General features: G+C 42.6%; 3 protein-coding genes across 6 annotated transcripts; 1 reads left to right on the top strand and 2 right to left on the bottom strand.

Moving 5' to 3' along the window:
- Positions 1 to 1,894: 1,894 nt before the first annotated feature.
- On the top strand, positions 1,895 to 13,528 carry RB195_005152 (uncharacterized protein; the record flags this gene model as incomplete). 3 transcript variants are annotated; one of them, XM_064177480.1, is made up of 24 exons in its annotated part: positions 1,895 to 2,057; positions 2,225 to 2,263; positions 2,737 to 2,802; positions 4,084 to 4,131; positions 4,190 to 4,240; positions 4,297 to 4,362; positions 4,420 to 4,510; positions 4,572 to 4,668; positions 4,737 to 4,825; positions 5,010 to 5,151; positions 5,201 to 5,283; positions 5,399 to 5,531; positions 7,048 to 7,187; positions 7,245 to 7,345; positions 7,425 to 7,568; positions 10,012 to 10,133; positions 10,202 to 10,288; positions 10,359 to 10,450; positions 11,724 to 11,856; positions 11,915 to 12,076; positions 12,349 to 12,393; positions 12,470 to 12,623; positions 12,735 to 12,803; positions 13,521 to 13,528. In XM_064177480.1, 24 exons carry the CDS (start codon positions 1,895 to 1,897, stop codon positions 13,526 to 13,528), a joined length of 2,325 nt encoding a protein of 774 aa, XP_064034603.1. The 3 variants fall into 3 exon arrangements, with proteins under 3 accessions (XP_064034603.1, XP_064034604.1, XP_064034605.1); XM_064177479.1 differs by lacking the exon at positions 12,349 to 12,393; XM_064177478.1 differs by lacking the exons at positions 2,225 to 2,263; positions 2,737 to 2,802; positions 12,349 to 12,393; positions 12,735 to 12,803; positions 13,521 to 13,528 and having other exon boundaries at positions 12,470 to 12,631.
- RB195_005153 (uncharacterized protein) lies at positions 13,525 to 18,013 on the bottom strand (the record flags this gene model as incomplete). Of its 2 annotated transcripts, XM_064177482.1 has the most annotated exons (11): positions 13,605 to 13,618; positions 13,671 to 13,792; positions 13,874 to 14,084; positions 14,928 to 15,042; positions 15,094 to 15,200; positions 15,347 to 15,433; positions 15,805 to 15,931; positions 16,122 to 16,245; positions 16,308 to 16,475; positions 16,533 to 16,612; positions 17,900 to 18,013. In XM_064177482.1, 11 exons carry the CDS (start codon positions 18,011 to 18,013, stop codon positions 13,605 to 13,607), a joined length of 1,269 nt encoding a protein of 422 aa, XP_064034607.1. The 2 variants fall into 2 exon arrangements, with proteins under 2 accessions (XP_064034606.1, XP_064034607.1); XM_064177481.1 differs by having other exon boundaries at positions 13,525 to 13,792.
- Positions 18,014 to 18,255: 242 nt separating this feature from the next.
- Positions 18,256 to 18,462, bottom strand: RB195_005154 (uncharacterized protein; the record flags this gene model as incomplete). The annotated part of the gene is made up of 1 exon (XM_064177483.1): positions 18,256 to 18,462. The coding sequence occupies one exon, from the start codon at positions 18,460 to 18,462 to the stop codon at positions 18,256 to 18,258; it is 207 nt and encodes a 68-aa protein (XP_064034608.1).
- Between the last annotated feature and the right edge of the window lie 1,251 nt (positions 18,463 to 19,713).

Here is a 19,713-nt window from a genome sequence, read left to right on the forward strand (position 1 = left end):
TTATCGCTGTAGTTCTCGATGGTTCCACCTCGATCATCATCATCAGCTACACTCCACCGCACCGCTTCGAGCACAGCTGCTTACTCAACTGCACCGTGCTTCATGTCGTTTTTCTTCTGTTTCCTTGTTCCTTATTTATGCTTTTTCTTTGTCAGACGCAATGTTTCGGCTTACCTCATCATTTTTAGAGCTTAGTTTGACAGAGTAAGTCCGATAAGTCGAAGCCGAAATGGTGTGTTTTCTTTCTTTTTTATCTTTGGAAAGTAGTCCTCGATTGACATTGGCTCGGATTTCATGACCGGGACCGTTTTTTCTTAAGACATACAGGGAAAAAACTGCGGCTTAGCGTGAGAAAAACTAGAACTCTCGAAAGGATCTTCATCCTGTAGTAAGTCCACTCGAGAGCACTTGTAGTCGAAAAATTCCTCCTCCACTCGTACGAAAATTGAAATGGGCAGTGAACTATCAACTAAATTCGTCGAGATTTTCAAAGTCTGTTAGGAAAAAAAAGTAGGGAAATGTAGAAGACGGGAAATTCTCATCGCAACTTGTGATGAGTTGAATTCTTGACTTCCTTTTTGATTTCATTTTATCGCTTACTCTTGGGATGTAGCCGCAAAGCTTCTTTTGATTACATACTGAAATTCGGTAAGGTTTCCTATTTTCTTCTCATTTTTCGCATCAATGGATTGAAGGATTCCAGCTCGTATTGTATTCAAGGTATCGTGTCCTTAATTATTAACGAGAAGAAGAAGAAAAGAATGCACATTTCAGAACTTTGCCTCACTCGTAGACTCAAATTTCTATGAGTAATTAATAGGGTGTGGAATAACAAAAAGAAAACAGGGCTAAACTCATTAGGACTGTTCACAGTTTATTTCTTATTAAGAGATTTATTCCTATGCAACGAGAGGAGTGCGGAGTCTCTCACTACTCTACTCCAGTCAAGATGGTTCTGGTTTCTTCCTCTTCCTTATCCATCGGATTACGAGCTGTGAGAGGATTTCTACGTAACTTCTCGGCACTTAAGTGAGAATCTGTGGAATGGAGATTTACCTGCGCAGAACAAGTCCTCCTTTAGCCGACAATTTCACGTGCTTAACTGGCTAATCGCTTGCTATTCATTCGCAAAGATGTTCGTCGATCGGCAACAAAAACTGCGGAAGAGACACGCGTATACGTTAGGGATAGACCGACACACCGAACCGCTGTCGTATGTTTTAACGAAAAACCGATTCGTTCGATTTGAAATAGAGATTATCGTTCGGAATGATTGAATAGTAGCACATTCCTGCGGCAGATGTTTCTCTAACCTAAGCCAGATGAGACCTTGAATTTTACCTGATCAAAGGTGAGCGGTTGCGTTTACCAACCGAAATCAGCGTCTGCGTTACGGCGACAGGTGAAGTCAATTACGATGGGCAGACAGGAACGTTTTTACAGGGATTTGGTAAGAATTCCTGCGCACGAATGTTCTATTTCCAGCAGTTGTAGAAGAATAAAAGGGCAACTATCTACGTAAAATGTGCATCGGGTGATGTTTACTAATAAATGCGTAATATGTATAAATGCGAAATCATGAAGACAAAAGTTTGAAATAAAAAGAAATGAATAAGAGAGGAACTGGTAATTATATAGTAATAGTAACTCGTCTCGGCCACCTCCTCTCTTGAAAGTTTTTTGTTGTCCTAGAACGACCAAGGTCAGCTAAAATGTCCGAAAAGTCGCAGAACTTGTTTTAGTCATGAATTCCGATAGACAAAGTCCATCCAGAAACTCCGAGGGAGTTAATGTAAACAACATCGCACACATACTAATTACTCTAGCTATTACTTGTCTGTGTTAATAGGAAGAATAGTGCTTATTGTGTACTAACAGGGAAAAATTTCAAAACATGGTATTCCTGCTCCGTAACTTTATCGATAACGTTATCGCCGGTTTCATTTTGAACGAAATAAGAGTGTTGTTCATTTCGACGATGACTGAGGAAAGTCACGACTCCACTGCTGCGAAACATACATCTTCTAGATCAGTTGGTGTCAGTGGTGGTGGTGGGGGTAAGGAATTCTTCACACCTCTCTCTTGTAATCGCCTAATTCAGGGCACATCTTCCTTCGCGTCGACTCCCACATCGTTTTTTGTTTTTTCTCACCTATATTCTCTTTTCTTCTTCCGATTTACCGTTTTCCCATTCACTCTTTCAGAATCTCTTTATGAATTTCAGTGTTCGCTCCGATTACTAGGAAACAAGAGGAACGTGAGGGTAGGTGTAGAATTTTCCTTACCTGCAAGGTTTCATTTATAGTCGGGTCAAAACGGTGTGAAGCTCGGTGCAGCTGCGTAAATGGCTGCGCTCGAAGCAGCGCGGTGGAGCGTAGCGGGTAGGTTCGAGCCCACTGTCACCACTCGTTGCTACAGTTTCCGATGGTCCCACTTGGATTCTAACAGCTACGCTCCACCGCGCCGCATCAAGCACAGCCAGTTACGCAGCTAAACCGAGCTTGACGCCGTTTTGTCTCGACAATACCTATATTACAATTCGGTCAAGAAATAGCGGTGTACTGCGTTATGTTTCCGGGTGTGTGTATTCATTGTATTGTAAGCAATCGTCCATCGTTCAAAAAGGCACCGCTCTTTTCCCAGTTGTTTGCGTCGTCTTGCGCAACTGATTGAAATTTCGAACCGGATTGTATCTCTAGAATCACTTTTTTGATCAATAGAATTTCACTGATTCAGAGTTGCTAAGGAATGTTAGAACTGCAGAGACGCATGGAAAACCCGAATCGAGTGACGACAAAAAAGGTTGTTTTTTAGTCTTTTTGCATGTTCTAGTCCAAATTTAAAAGTTTTCACTTCGATTACTTTCTTTCCGTAAAAAGTTCCGCTAGAGGCTTCAAAAGAAGAGTATAAGAAGACAATCAATCCCAATCACTACATCGAGCTCTAGATATTTTTGAACCGACCGTATAAGAATGAACATAGAAACAGCAGAAATAATCTGTGTCTTGAAACATAAGTTTGGACTCTTTTTTCACACATAATATTCATATTCTTGTTCTGATAATCTTCATGTTAACGCTGAGACGTTTAAAAGGAGCATATTACTAAATTGACTGTATTGGGGTCTTTGGAATTTGGGGACAATGTGGAGTTCGGGTGGAGCAAAGCGGTTGGGACCATGATGGGACCCTTTGTAGGACCACTCATCGCTCCAGTTTGCAATGCTCGCACTTCGATTCCAACTGCTATCTCGACCGCGCAGCTTCGAGCGCAGCGTTTTGATGCGACTATAAATGAAACTTACTAGCGCCATTCTCTTCTGCAGTTCGCGTCGGCCCCACCTCTCAAATCCAAGCGCTTTCTCCACCGCGCCGCTTCAAGCGTAGCGGCTTACGTAACTGCGCCGTCCTTCATATCGTTTTGGTGCTACTGTATACTAGCACGTGCGCGAAAGGGACTCGTTCTGTGTTGGAGGTATGCGCTGATCTCAAGTAAGTATTTACAAAGATTCTGGTCATCCTTTTCCAGCACCACCGTTTTAATGTTGATGCAAGCTATTAGGTAGAACGAAAAACACTGACTCCCTACTTTTAATGGTCACATCGACACGCACGCAGCGTAAGCGTGTGGTATGTGATCTCCTGAGAACTACTGTGATGTTAAATCAGTATTCATAAATCTCGGAGGTTAGCATAGATCTTTCCAGCGCATCACCTTCCTTGCATAACAAACTAAAAACGACTGAATCCTCCATCCCATCTAAATGCGTTTGCGTGCGTTAATGTCATTTAGCCTTCCGAGGAATATGACAACGCTGTCTTAGAGAACGTTCGAGGACATTTTCGATGTTAGGTACAAATCTGTTGTAGGTGGAATGCAACAAGTAAAAAACCCACATGCCTTCATCTCGTTACTCAGGTGTTAAGGGTGTCTCATTTTTGCTGAAACAGTTGGGAACTGCATCCGAAACCCTATATGCTGCAGAAGGGAACTCATCAACACTTTCCTCGAACGTTACCTTTCAATTTTACTGGTTAGAATTCGTAAAAAAAACGGTTATTCTTATTCATCTCAAGCTTTTAGATCCGTTATCAGATTACCCCAGAGCTCAGCATAAGCATAGAGATAGAGGTAGGTGCGATGTTTCTATCTGCGTAACAGGTCGTTACTTCGAGGATTCCTTTTACAGGAAAGCAAGATCCGAATAAAAGAAGAGCCGTAGTTTATCACGAAGACGAAGGTTTGTCCTCTATCATTTGTTATGCTTATGTTTAATCTCTAATACACTTTTCTTAGGTTATGCGGCTGCTGTTGCGGATGCAAAAAGAGGAGCCAGCGGGAACGCCGATGATTATGCTAGAGGTGGGTGCAATGGTTTGATGTAGTTATCGTATTAGCCATATCCGAATAGACGTTAAGGTTCAACTTCTGACGAATATAAACGTCGCTTATATGCATTGCGTGAAAAATATCATGAAGAGAAAGTTGTCGAAGAAGGCGAATCACAAAGGTGTGACCATTCTGTTTGTTTTTTTCTATACCTTGTTCCTCTTAATAGCAGTAATTCTCAGCCTCTATAAGGTGACAGCAATTATTTTAACATTCTTAATTTGTTTGATGATTATACTGTTATTCATTTTCGGAGGTACAGAAGAAGGCAAACAAGTTGTAAGTTTTTGTTTGTTGAAATACTGTCACAATATTGAGTTTAATTGAAGAAACTGGGCTTCTTTTAGATGTATCGGAAATATATACAATCCTTGGAGGTTTTACGATACAAATATGGGGTTATGACGGAGAATCTAGATTGTTCCATTCATATGAAGTGAGTAATCTTGTATTCAATTACGCCACAGCTATGCTGTTGGGCAGCTAATTGTTCAAATTGCACTGAAAGAAAAAGAAAGAAGTTATGGAATGCCCTGCTCGTGAAGTTGGCTAATCTGAGTAGTTTGGGCGGATACTGCTTCTCACAACAGCACGACAGCAAATAACATCCGACTTATCAGGCGACGATACATCCAAGGCGACACATTGCACGATATCATTCGACAGGGGCTCATGTGCTTGTATGCTCTTGCACCTCATACTGTGCATGCATATTCCTCGGTTCAAATGATACTCGCCTATGCTCAGACAGAGTTGGGCATGGTAAGCTCGTTCACGTTCACCAGAAACTAACAAATAGAATGTGCTTGAGGCGCAATACCACGAAAAGTCCCGTATGGCTTCGAAAGACCCAGTGACATGCAAAAAGAACGATACATCCCGATGTGGATTGAGGTGCGCACACGGAATTTTTACATGACATAATGTAAACATTCGTTCTGTGAACGCGTTTTGTTCGCACTCATGTGACCCTCGTGTGTAGTCATTTTATGACACCTTTATGTTTTAGCGGAGTGATGGCGTTAGTCAACGGGTTCAGCTACACTAGTGGGAGGCTCCGCGAATCCCGATTGAACAGTGTTTGGTACGAGGGAGATGTAAACGATCAGTATCACGAAGCTATTTGGTCGCGTTCTTTCTGGGTAGGACGCTTTTCATTGTTCGAGATTTTCATGATAAGCGTAGTAGAAGAGCCGCTTACACGAATACAGGTGTGGGAGTCGTTCCGGGGGTTCTAGACAGCCTGAATCTAGCCTGAATCTTTCGTCTTTATCTGTCTTAAGTTCAATTGCAATAGTTAACCAAAGTGTAATAGTGTCGAATGTGTTTGACATATACTTATATATCTTTCAGTTTCATCTTCATCTAGCTCATACGCAGCGTCAAGCGTGTAGTCGGAAAATGACCTCCCTCTTCAGAAATGACGGCCTACTCTCTCTTCCTCCTTCCACTCTAGTATAATCTCCAAGTATAGTCGCTTATGTAACAATTAAAAATTGAGTATAACAAATAATGCGGTGTAGCGCAGTCGATAACAGGTTCCGCCGTGGCTAAAATCGATCGGAGGTTCGATTCGGCCGTAGTGCAAACCAAGCCTTCCACCTCTTCGGGGTCGATAAGTTGGGGGTCAGACTTGTCTATGAGGATAAAAACACTGACCAGACACATCGGCTAACGCCCGCAAGTCATTGTAAGGCTGGACGCGCCTTCATAAAACTCAAACAAAGTCAGAGAGGAATTCGGACGCGTACGCGCATCCCCATATCTGTTCAATGCTGTTTCTTTGCATCTATCTAATACTTTACCCTTTTTAAAAAATAGTTTAGTTTCATGAATGATCAAAACGTTCTCCTCCAACATTGCAACACCCTTCAAACCTCTCCAGAACACAATGATAAGCAGCTGAAACCAAAACTGAGGGGAATAGCTTAATAATATAAATATATGTGCAAAGTACCATAGTAAACAATATAAAAATCGAAGAATAGCGGCTGAGATGAGGTGTAAACACCTGTCGTTCATGGTTTTTGCGGAGATTTTCCTGCCATTTCTGCTTCAGTTAACAGGGAAATACCAGAGACGGTGAAGGCAGAGTAGTAAGGACTAAGAATAAACCATCAAAAAAAAACTATATTTCAGATCGTTGTACGATAAAACACCGTAACTTTGTAAAAGGATAGAGTTCTGGTTCCACTCTAAATTCTTCACCGTAGCCTTTGGTAGGAAAATGGATTCCAGAGCTTTTAACTGCAATAAACAAATGAATATTTGAATTTGAAAGTTTGACGTTTGCCTCCAGAGCACGGTCTCAACAGGGCAGATTTTCGCATTCTAATGCCGAAAATCCGTCCTCTTGATGTCGGGCTATGGAGCTTCAATCAATAATTGTCATTGTAGGTGGCCTGAGCAATTTTAGAACAAAATTACTATTTATTACTTATTACTCGGACTTGGGGTAATAATTATAAAAGAGGTCCGTTGTTATTTGGGTTTTTTACGCAAACGTACAACGATTTTGCTCATGATTGGTCACTAGAGGTTAATTTGTCTCCGGAAGAAAGATTTCTGCTTGTACAATAGTGTCACCTCCGAAAGAGATTCTACTTGGCCGAGGTTGGAGCTGTGGTTTTTGCCGTTTTCTTACATTTTTTCTTGCAGAAGAACACTACGTATGGCTTCAGAAATCGGAGCATAAGTCACAGAACGTTCAGAATACCTCAACTTCTTGTTAAGCTTGTTAAAAATACACCTAAGGCTAAAGAACTATTAGTTCAATGGCACAAACGTTTCCCACACTTGTGAGCTTTCGGGAGTTTCTTCTTTTTTTAAGGAACTCCTTGATTGTTCTATTTTAGGGATCTGAAGAATTTGTCAGTAAAAGATTCCATCACTATTTCGAATAGCGAAGCGAGAAGGGCAGCATTTTTATTTGGAGCGAGTAGCGCTAAAAGAGTGTGTGAGTGTCTATACCTCCGAGGAATGATTACTACGAATACTTTGATTGCATTAATCCGTTATTATTATAAATATTTAAGCGGTGAGTGATGAACTAATCCACTACGGCCTGTACACTTCAAGAACAAGGAAAGAAAAAGTGGAGATCGTTTTCCCAAAAAAAAGCAAAAAAAATGTTCAGACGTTATCGTTTATGGCAGCTTTTATAATTAAAGTCGTCTTCAGTAAGTTCCTAAATAAAAAATAATGCTTGCAGTAAGCTAGTAAGTAAGCAAGTTAGTAAGCTTGCACTTTCTTTGGTTTTTTGTTTCTTATTCGTACATTCGACTGAAAAAGATTTACCTTTCTAGCGGGCAAAACGAGATTGTCGGTAATTTTCTAGTGCTTTTTTCCATGAGATGCCAGAAATAAACTTACTGCAACAGTGGTAGTAGGTGAGCTAAAGCTAAACATCGTCTCTCAGCGATTTTCTCTCAAAAGTAGCAATTACCCTGAAATTGATGATTGTGGGATCGCTCTTCGACAATATGAGGTTCCGGAAGTGGATTACAAGTCCGAGCATGTTCGCGTCCATTCCCCCTTGTCGTCCGGAAAAATGGGACATGTGATAGCTCACATTGCGTCACCCTCGCACACGCGCTGCGCCTGTCAGCCGTTTCCCGTGTGCTTTTCCAGGGGCATTAGGGGAATTACGTGTGAGTACGCTTATGTTCCTAATCTACACCTCGAACCCTACATTGTTTGTGAGAGATCCAACGGCGTGAATTTCGTGTGGTGTGCTGCCTTCAACATCGCCAGCCATTTAACAACTGACGCGGGATGGGCCTAACCGGGTGGATGGACGTGATGCGAATTTGACTGTGGATGAACATAGGCAGGATGTATGTCCTAGCCCAAGAAAGAGCAGCAGGTGTGTTGCGCTCACTAGGCTTCGTGACACGTTTTCTTAAATCTGGTCTAGGATTTTGTGTCTTAGTACTTGGGGATTTTCCTTGTGGGCACCAACATCGTCACCGCCTGGTTCTTTTGTTCACAGTCGCCATCGGAAGCATGGTAAACTGCATATGGTGCTGTCTTCGCGATATGCAATGCTTGTCGTTACCGGGCAATCGGGGCGGTGTAGCGCAACCGGTAAGAGGTTCCGCTGTGACTACAATCAGTAGGCGGTTCGAATCCGCCCCAGTGCAAATCAATCCTTTCATCCCTCCGGAGTCGATAAATTTGTACCAGACTTAGCTGGGCGGATTAAAACATTGACTTGGCACATCCCCTAGCTAGGCTTGTAATGATTGCAACGCGTGCACGCGGGCTAGCCCTCGGATATCATTGTAAGGTTGCACGCGCGTGTATAAACCTCAAACAAAGTCTGAGCTGAAGTCGAACGCGTAGGCTCATCCCCAAAGGGGTTCATTAACGCGCAGATTTTATCCTATACAAGGTGACCATTCAGTTGACTACCTCACTGTGCACGTCAACCGATTAATGTTCTTCATTTCTTCCTCCTTGGATGTTCCAGCATCTTTCTTTCCGTGGTTTTCTAGAATTCGACGAACTGTTTTATGCACCAGTAGTAAGTTGGAAAATATTGTCCAGTCAAATCGTGTATGGTGTGTGCGAGCTACGATGTAACGACGACACTTAGGAAGAGAACGAAACTATCTCTATTCGTCAGTTGCTTTCTGAGGTTTTTTTTCTAAAATCAGATCATGTCGACGTCTTCCATTTGTTGTTTAGTCCTATTTCTTTTTTCGAGATTTTGAGTTTTTTCCTCGCTTGGTTCAACTTTAAACAGTTGATACAAAATGGCCTAATTTGTGGTGTAATTGCGGAAGAGTTTATGCGCAGAGTGACGCAGTGGAATGCTTTCTCCACTTCTCTGGAGTGAAACATGCGCACGTATGTCTTCCAGTGCAAACAAGGATCAGCGAGTAATGCAACCTTTAGTAGATTCGACGGCTGCATCACGTTACTTAGGAAGGTCCCTCCATTCGTAAATTTTCGTCACTTCCTGCCTCCTCGTCCTCCGTTACGGTATCCATGAACAGCTGCAAAATCATCATTTTGCAATTGTTTGCGTGTTACTACCTCTGGCCGATATTCATCAACTGGACGTTTGTTTTAAACGTGCTGGTTGGACTCTCCGGCGATCGTCAGCGTATTGGCTCTAGTGAAAGTCCCGCCGCGAGTACATCCGCCTACGCAATTGTACCACAAATCAGGCCATTTTGGCCCGGCCGACCGCATCGTATGTGATTTTTCGTTTGTCTTCAACAAGAGAGCAATGTGCTTCTAGAAGATAATTTCCAAGCAATTTTATACTGACACATACATACGCTGCTTCCACCTACCTTTCATGCCATAGTTATACGTCGATGACAGCGAATGAATTCCTACATTGCAGTCGGTTACGGTGATGGGACGGTTTTTTCTATACTCTCGAACGCGCCTAACAATTGTTCCTCGATCGCAACCTTCGAGCGTAGCCGCTTACGCAGCTGAAACAAACCTGGTTTTCATTGTTCGAATTTTCTTATCAACGCATTTTAATGGCTACACCTAAAAGTATTGTGCAGCATTGAGATAGCGGAGTTGTATTTCTGGATGCGAATTAGTTGTACAATCCATATGTAGATTATTCGTTCACTGGGAATTCTTCGTTCTATGCAGGGGCGTTCAAGAAGGCGAAGCCTAGGGAGAAAGAAGCTTCTATTGCGATGATGTCTTTGAATGCTCAAACCATAGCCTTGCAAATTCTTCCTAAAACACGAGAGTGGACTGGAGATGAACAGGTACTGTCGTAGTTTTGTTATTACTAGCAAAATTTACCCAATTAACTCATGCTTTAATTGTTTTTGAGGACCCTTCACTGCTGCAATTCTACACAAACGCTATAAAACAAATAATTAGGCAGACTTATGATAAGGGCCCTGTGAGAATTAAAAGGGTAAGGTTATAAGTTTTGTAATTGATGTCGTAGTAGATATAATTTTTCTATGATAACTTTCCTTTTTGAGAATGCCACTGATCGAGTGACCTCAATTATGATGGGCCAAACAAATAAACTCTCTGATGCAGTATTGATGATGGAATTATCGTTACCACATATGTGAGTACTTCGTATGTGTAACTTGTATCTCATGCTTTTCTGTTATGCACAATATTAGGTTAGTCTCCTACCACAACACGTACAGTGGAAGCGTTGTCCACTAGCTTAAAGACACCATACCACGAATCTGACGTAGTGCTGGACAAGCTAGAGATGGAGTTGTAAATTGCGGGATCAGGTCCGCTCATCTCTCTCTAGTCGCTGTAAAAAAAACGTCAAAGACTTCGCTTTTCACGACGATTTCAGGTGCAACGCTCCACCCTTGTCCAGGCGCCGCATCCAGCTCCGCCGTGGTCGAGAGCCAATGGGTTCTCCTCGACTGCCTATTCAAGTGAAAACAATGAATAGGTTGCTGAGGGGACCAGAACGTGTACATAGAAGAGCGTTCTAACATCCCTCGTAGAAACTAAAGCGGTTCCTGCGCCGCTTTTTAGGACGAGGGAGATGTGAACAGAATCGCTCCTGATCCTGCAGTCTACAGCTTCATCCCCAACTCTCCTCGCTGATTCCCTCAGACAGATTCGCGGTATGCTGCCTTTAAAGTGTCAGTTTTAGATGGAACTGCTGCGAGGCGACGAGCCACTAGAACTTTTCGTTAAGGAAAAGCTGCAGTCATTATGCGTTATATTCATCCTTTATATTCATCATTTCCTTATTCAAAATGTCTTCCCATTTTCGTTCGCAATGTCTGAGCGAAAAAAGCGATGCGCAGCTTTGAAATGTCGAAGGATAATATTGAAATGCAATTAGTTTAAAGGCATCATCCAACGAATGAGGTGGTACGGATTTTAGGTGGAGTATTCTTATACGGGATAATAGATTATGGAGAAGGGGGTGATTCTGTTCATTTCTTCCCAATTGCCTAAAAAACGGTCGGGAAGATGCGGCGCCACACAAGGCTGGCACGCTCCAATAGAACTAGTTGTAGAAAATAGCATGCCAGATCGCTCGAAGCCGTATCGTCTGGGCCGTTTTTTACGGTAATTAGGAAGAAATGGATGGAATCACCCTTCTCTCCATAATCTACGATCCCGTATACGAATACCGGCCCCATCCAAAGCGAAGAGACTCATCTCTGTTTGTTTAGACAGCGGTTGGAATCGAGGTGAGACCATCGCAAACTGTAGCAATGGGTGATGCTAGCAATGGTTTCGCCACAGTTCTAACCGCTACGGTACACTGTACGCTTCGAGCGTAGCAGCATGCGCAACTACACCGCGCTTCATGCTCTTTTGACCTTACTATGCAGTAAGAAAATAACATAATTACGCAGTTTCGACCCAAGCGGAGGTAGCGAGAAACAGCTTGAATATGCACCGTTTGTTCATGAAAATGGGAAACGTTCGCTTCCATTTACATCATCCGCAGGTGTTATGGTTATCAAAAAATCGGGAGGAACAACTAAGGTAGGTTCTCGGTTTTGAATGATTGTACAACTTTGTTGGGCAGCGTCATGTATTTCAGGGATTCCTTGTTGCAACTGCATCAGGTAGCGAGAGGACGGTGGAAGGTGTGGCAAATGCTATTTTGTGGATGTTGTTACTGAAATCAGGAGCTGGAACAGCTGTAAAAACAAAGGATGCTTATCTCGATACCACTGATGGTCTCACTCACTGCACTCCCTCCGTTAGTTTGTGCTTCAGTCATTCTAGCAAATAATTACTTTTTCCGAATTTTTGTTTTTTTTTATATTTTGTAACCTAATTCGCCAGTTTTCGCAAAAATACTTATCAGTTTCTGACATTTCTGATGTTTAGAAACTTATAGCAAGAGTTTTCTTTTGTTTATAAAATGTGTAACTCTGGTTGGTGCAAAATATGAAGATGTGCAATGTCGAAAAAATTGCAACTTGGTATAAGCTATTCATTTCGTTCCCGCCGAAATGATTTTATTTCCAGCATGCTCCAAAATTTTTTCTGGTAGTTTTCGAAGATTGGTGGGAAGTCAGGCTATCCCTGCAATGTGTTAACGGTTTTCTTAGTACATTTTCTGTATTCGCACGATTTTCTTTTTGTTTAGATGAACAAAAAGCTGAAATCTCTCTTCAACTTTGCGTGTGATTCACTTGTTCATAAGGAACCGAATCGAACTGTTATGGCTTGGGAAAGACGCGATGCCCAGGCCTTTACGTTAGCGTTGAGCCAGAAATATGGCGGTTACAATTATGCAGCTGGTATTTAGGACATATGAATTTTCGTTTTCTTGTTTAGTACATAAAGGATAAATAAAGTTTCTGGCGTTAATCAATCCGCATGGATGCGCCCCCACGTTCACTTCAATTCAGCATGGTTTGAGGCTCACGGACGCGTAACTGGCTTATACAATGATTTGCTGTGGCTTGCCGACGTGTCAAGTCAGTGTTTCTATCCTCTCAGACAAGTTTGGTACCAATTAATCGACCCCTGAGGGAAGAAAGGCTTGGTGAGCACTAGGACGGATTTGAACCTCCGGTCGATCGTGCAGACAGCGGAACCTCTAACCGCTACACTATACCCGCCTGTTTTTTAGATGTCGACAGTCAAATAGGCGACAAGAAAACACTTTAGCATATGTACAAGATATGCTTAGTATTAGTTGTTTTTCCTCTAGTTAGAAAAAAAAATGCAGAAATTGAATGAAACGAATTGAATGAATGAAACGTTTTTCCCCGGCTTGACTCATTAGCTTCTTTGTCTAGATATACATTCCGGTGATCTCCCTACTTGACTACTGACAGTATTTGTATACAACTTCATGTGCTAACTTAATAACCGTAACTATTCTCAAGTTTAATTCAGTGTTATACGCACCACTTCTTGTATTAGTCTGCTCTATTTGCATAGTGTTTCAAAACTTTGAATCTACTGAGTAGTGATTGGTTGTATAGAGAGAGATTAGAGATAATGTATATGATTCTCTTGCTGCCAATTGCCAAGCCATACTTGTCGCACTACTGCTAACTAATCACAGTTAGCAGTAGTGCGACAAGTAAGAGTTGACAGCAAAAGGAACACTTCAAGCGATATAAGAGAAGGTGTTGTTTATGATATTTCTATTTTATCTTTTGAGAGTTATTCTTGTCTTTTTTCAGTGATCTAGATCCTTTCCTGGTGATATCTGTAAATTTTCTGCGATGTTTCTGTTGAAGATGTGTACCACAATTTTTTCATTAATATCATCTCCACGAATCTGAAAATGTCTGCAGCAAGTGCAGTAGGATCTTGCAGGTGCTGAAATGCACCTCCTCTTGGCGTCTCGGTGAAAGAAGTAATTTTGAGGAAACGATGTCGGCATATCGATTGCGAGCTATACCACGGGGTTTGTGGTGATTGGAGAATGGCAACAGGGGTAAACACTTGACGCCTGAAATACAGTATTCTCATAATATGTACGAAGGTTAACGGCACAATAAAGTTTGCACGGAAATGATGGAAGTTGTCTCACCTCTGACTAGGTATATCATAAACGAAACTGTTCATGATTCGTAATGCGTGTGGTGTTGTCTGAGTGAGGTAATACAAGTAGGACACAGTAGCGAGTTCATCAAAAGTGTAGAGATCATTGAGTAGCACAGATGGATCACGTGTGGACAGAAGAGACCAGGCAGACATCAAGTAGGATGCAGTCCCTAATGGAGACGTAGATAGGGCGTCTTCTGAACGAAAATAACAGGTTTAGAACGTTGGAAAGGAAAGGCACCGAAGTAGAGTCGTTGTGATTTTATAATTTAAATGTTTTTCTGACTAGTAAATCGTCCAGTTTTCACGCATAAATTAAAAGAATCACAGATATTGTTATAGTCGGGTGGAACGACCTGACGCCTGCAGTTGTGTAAACGGCGGCGCCGGCAGTTGCATCGACCTTTTTGTCGTTTTGACCTTATATAGTGTCCTTATCGTGCCGAACAAATCCCGAAAAAACCGCTCGGAGATGGAAACTAAGTGGCATGATGAAGTAGAACTAACGTCTGCGAAAGAGGTGGGACACTTACTTATAGTAGGGTGAAAACGTACGCAATTGCGTACGCAGCTTCTCTCGAGGCGCTTCGGTGGAGCGTAGCGGCTATGAGCGTGGTGTCATCATCCATTGCTGCAGTTTGCGACGGTCCCAACTCGGTTCCAACTGCTCCCTCCACCGGGCCGCTTCGAGCGCGTACGCAAATGCACCGCAACTACATCCGTGGTTCATGTCGCTTTGACCCGACTATAGCTCATCTTCCGATTGCAGCAACCAGGAGTCCCACCCCATATTGCGGCAGTTTCCTCCACCGCGCCATTTTCAGTGAATACGCAATGAAACCTGACTTCAGGTCGTTTTATCCCAACTAAACCCCCTTCGAAATTGTCATGTTATTAGTAGGATTAATGTGTTTCACTGAACCAATCAATCATGAAAACACTATCCGTTCATCACGTAATGATGCAACTCGTACGATCAAACTCAGACAAAAGAGGTACTTTTTGGGCGAGGTTTTCTTTATTATGGATATGAAGCTCACCGACTGCATCACTACTTGGTAAGATTCTGGGTATATTGTCCAGAAAATCGCCAGTTTTCCCAAAGAGCCCCATAATTGGTAGAGTGAAGGACTCCATTAAATATTTTACAGTAACCTGAATGCATAATACTGACTTGTTAAAGAGGGACAGACAGTAGTGCCGTACCTGCCATGAAAACGTTTTGGGATGAACCAGAGGGTTGCTGACGTGTAATCCTTGTACTCGGTTTTGATACATTGATGCTAGAGAAATAGCTACTTCACTGCCAAGCCCTGAAAAGTCCCGGGAAAACATTGACTCTCTTAAGGATTTTTGTGAATGAACGCATAAAATTGGGAACTTTCACAGTAGACATTCGTCGTTGATCTGATTTGCATGATTACTACAATGAAAAGTAATATGGGTTTTGAGAACCTACATTCTGAACCGTGTACGAAGTAACTGTTGACATCTAGGCGTTCCATCAATTTTGCAGCAATTCTTGCAATATCCGTTACAGAAATACCTAGACACAAATAATGAGGTTATTGATTGATCACAAATATATGGCATCTCTTATTACGTCGAACCGATAACCACAGTACGGTCAAAACTACATGAAGAGCACGGTGCAGTTGCGTAAGCGGCCGCGGTCGGAGGGGTACGGTGGAGCGAACCTGTTAATATCGAGGGGGATCCTCACCAGCACCATTTTTGCTCCAGTTCGCGATGGTCCCACCTCGATTCCAACCGCTTTTTATACTGCATCGCTTCGAGCGCAACCGCATACGCAGGAACGCAGTGCTTCTTGTCGTTTTGACTCTACTGTACACTTCGCTATTTGTTCAATAAAAGAAAGTGTCGGAAATTGACTTAAACACTACTAAGATAACGAACCTTTTCTCGCAGGTTTTGTGGAGAATAAAAATCCTGGCAGACTAGGTACGATCACCTCGAATTGAATTGGCTTCTTCAGACCAAAATCAAATCCAAATCGAGTGGGATTCGTGAGAATTGGTATCACCTGTAACCAATCAACAAATTTGTATAAGCGTTCTCATTAGGTAGAGGAAACCCCTCCTAGTCACATTTTGATCAAATCGGAACAATTTAAATACTCATTCGGATTTTCAGAAATCTGCTTCTCTGTAGGCTTGAGAAAAGTTCATCTCTTAAAAATTCGGAGAGATTTCGAAAGTAGTACTTTTACTGACCTTAAAAAAATCCCAATAACTTCCTGGATATCCATGAAGAAGTAGAATAGGGACAGTATCTCTGCCTTTCTCCTTTGGAATCGAAATACGTAGAAAGTGAATTAGAATCCCTTCAACTTCAGTTCTGTAGCAATTTCTGTTCTTATCATTTATCGGTGTCATTGGCCATTTCTCGCAATGACTTACCTGTATTGTTTAAAAGTGTTCAGAAAATGTTGGTGTTGTTTCCAGTCAAATGACATCATAACTGTTGAGAGATTTCGCATGAAAGAATCCCTGGCTATGGACTGTAGACAGTCCTCGTAAGGAGGCACCAGACGCTCTGTCTCTAGGCGAGACTTTGTTTGGCTGATCCTATAAGGAATTGTTTATTTGGTAAGAGATTTATTTTATTTACTAGTTTACACTTACTGCTCATCTGAGAAGTCCACCTTGAATACCTCGATTCTGCTGTCATCTTTGGATGTCTCACCAGCTCCCCAGAATGAGTCCTGAATTGATAACACTTCAGAGAGAAAATTATTTGGTAATAGGCTTTTCGTCTACACTGCTCCTTTAATCTAAACAGAATGTTGAAGACAATATACGTCATGCTCTGTTTGATGATACTAACATTTGCAACCATGCTGTAGTCGAGTCAAAATGACATGGAGCTCGATGCAGTCGCAAAAGCTGCTGCGCTCGAAGCGCTGCAGTGCAGCGTGAAGATCAAAGGGGACCCTTCCTAGCATCACCTATCGCCGCACTTTGTCATGGTCCCACCTCGATCCCAACCGCTGCGCTCCACCGCGTCGCTTCAATCGCAGCAGCTTACGCAGCTGTACCGAGTTTGATGTCGTTTTGACCCGACCACACTTCTCCCCTTCAAAATCCTTTCGAATCATTTCTCATGGACGCAAAGTGTTCCCACCCTTCTGACACTCCTTCAGCTATATCCACTCCAAACGTCCTCAACACTTAGCACCCTCGAATGTCGAAGAATTACAGTATGACTGGAAGTTGGTCATTAGATCAACGAGTTTTGACCACCGCAAATCAATTTGGCGAGAACTGGACGATTCGTCATTGCTGGAGTACATCTGGACTGGTTGATCGATACAATTCTGGGGACTTCCAACTTCTCCCCTTTAAGATGCAAAGCGTCTTTAAGTCAAATCCTATCGATGAGAAGGATTCTCATATCGTTGTTCTCTCTGTCCCTTTGGTCTATCTACTTCTACAAACATCTGAGCCTCTCCACTATAGTCTCAAGTCACAAAAATCCCGTAACCTACACAACTTCGTCGTTACACGGAATATGTTCCCAACAGAGCTCCTATCGCCGCTCTTCAACATTTTATGTGCTCATTTACGTCTACACTAACGGGACTGCCCCTTCCTGAGTTTATCTGCTCTGCGCTCCGGCCAACCTCTTTCCGCAGCTGCGGAACAAACGTAGTGGGCTAGGAGAGTGTCCACAAGAGTAAACATAAGGGTATTTTACCACCCATTATCTTTATTCCAGGTCGAACATGGTTTTCAATTCAATCAATTTCCCTCTCATCCTAGTGTAATCTCAGGTATAGTTATTATGGTATAGGTTACGTACGTTCTTTTTTCTTTTTTCTTTTTCTTTTTGAATAGGTTCAAGGTTTACATATGCAAACGTTGTAGTTTCGCTAACAGAAAGCAACTTTAATTTAAGAAACACGGAACGTCGGACACAGGATTGTTCTTTCTTCTCTTCCACGCTGATTCGAAGAACAACAATGCAGACTCCAGATATAGTGTGGACTCACCTTCGGAACTGGTGGTACCTCATGCAAGGGGACATAATCCAGCCACACAGAAAAAAATACAGGAACAGCAGCAAGAAAGCAGACCACAATAATGAAAGTCAACCGTGCTTGCATGAAATGGATGGGAAGACAGTTGGGTCGACCGGCCAGGATTGACCTCGTCCGCTAAGCAAACACTGGCATCGACGAAAAGTACGGAAACGAAGGTTTGAGATGTGAGCACTTGTGTTTAGAGGAAAATGTTAGATATCGACTGTTTAATCGTTTTTCTCCTCTATGTTCTTCGTAGGTAGGAAGATCAAAGTCAACTTAGACTGCCACCAGTGTTTGCGAGCGGCACTTTCTTTCCTCCACCTCTACAAATTGATTACGGTTGGTCTCGCTTCGTAACTGGCATCACTGCAAACTTTGCCTGTAACTTTACTCGGCTTAATCGGTGGTCTGACATCACTTCGTGAAGGACGCGTTACCTTCGACGATATGTCATCCTTTAACGTAGCTGCCTGCCCAACCTGCTCAATTTCCACCGAGAGCTCGCACAAAATCATTCGTCGTTGTCCCATATCCTGCGAAACCTGATGCCTGGCCTGAACTGCTTATCGACGCCTTATGTCCCCACACCTTTTTTTCACCTTTTACAAAACGGAATTTCTGCTTTTAGTCGGACGACCTTTTCCAATTCGGCTATCCTTCCCAAGTGTCCAAGTTGAGTTTGTTGCCAGGAAAGTAAAAGGTGTTGTCAACTCGTCTGATCAGATGTCATGAGAGGTCGAACAGAGCCGAACAGTTTCAGTGCATCTTTGCTGGATATCCCTCTGGTAGTTGCTAGTTTTTAAGCATAGAATAAGAATACAATAACAGATCTCATGTGTGAATTCGCCCTGATTAGCGTCGAAGGTCTCCAAGAGATCCATCGCTCGCACTTACCTAGTCGGAGACGTAGTTCGTAGACGCTGCGACAGGCTTTGAAACAAGATTATCAGCATTTTGCAGTTCATTGCCGAGATATCGCGACTGCTCCAGGACTGTTCTTCGCATGATAAGGCTAAAGAGATGTTATACATACAAACATAAAATAAATTAAAGTATAAGGAAATTGAAAAGAAAGGAATCTGTCAATTCCTTTTGTATTTCTCCAGTCACCACTTCAAACAATGAAATACATCCGGCTGGTGTTGGAAGCACAGAAGTTTATTTTGTTGATTTGTGTCCTCGGGCCCTCGAACTTCCTTGGATTGCATGCGCGCGAAGATAATGGCGAAGACTTTCTCGGTGAAGCAAGTCGAAAGCGAGTTGGAAATACAGGAAAAGTATAGTAGCGTCAAAACGACATGAAGCGCGGTGCAGCTGCGTAAGCGGCTGCGCTCGAAGCAGTGCGGTAGAAGCTAGCGTTGAATCGATGTGGGACCACCGCGAACTGCAGCAAAGAATGGTGCTAGTAAGGGCCTCCTTCGATCCCAACCGCTACGCTACACCGCACCGCTTCGAGCGCAACCGCTTACGCAACTGCACCGTGCTTCAAGTTGTTTTGACCATACTATAACTGAATTGGTTTCGAGTACCGCCTCAAGATTCAATCATTCTTCTCCCAATTGAAAACTTTTAGATTCTATATTGGAAATGCGATTATCGTCAGTTCAATAATTCCAGACGGAGGAAAAGATCTTAGCATCCCAGCACCAGACTTTCATGGGTATTGGTCCGAACCTCTGATTCGGTTGGTGGGTACCGATGTACTGTGCATATCGACATCCTTAGGTTCAGGAAGCGACGGTTTGTGCGATTTTAGCAAGCTGCTGAGGTCCACCCTCCTT

This window comes from Necator americanus, chromosome I, assembly GCF_031761385.1.
Source record: "Necator americanus strain Aroian chromosome I, whole genome shotgun sequence".
In the NCBI taxonomy this organism is placed as follows: domain Eukaryota; kingdom Metazoa; phylum Nematoda; class Chromadorea; order Rhabditida; family Ancylostomatidae; genus Necator; species Necator americanus.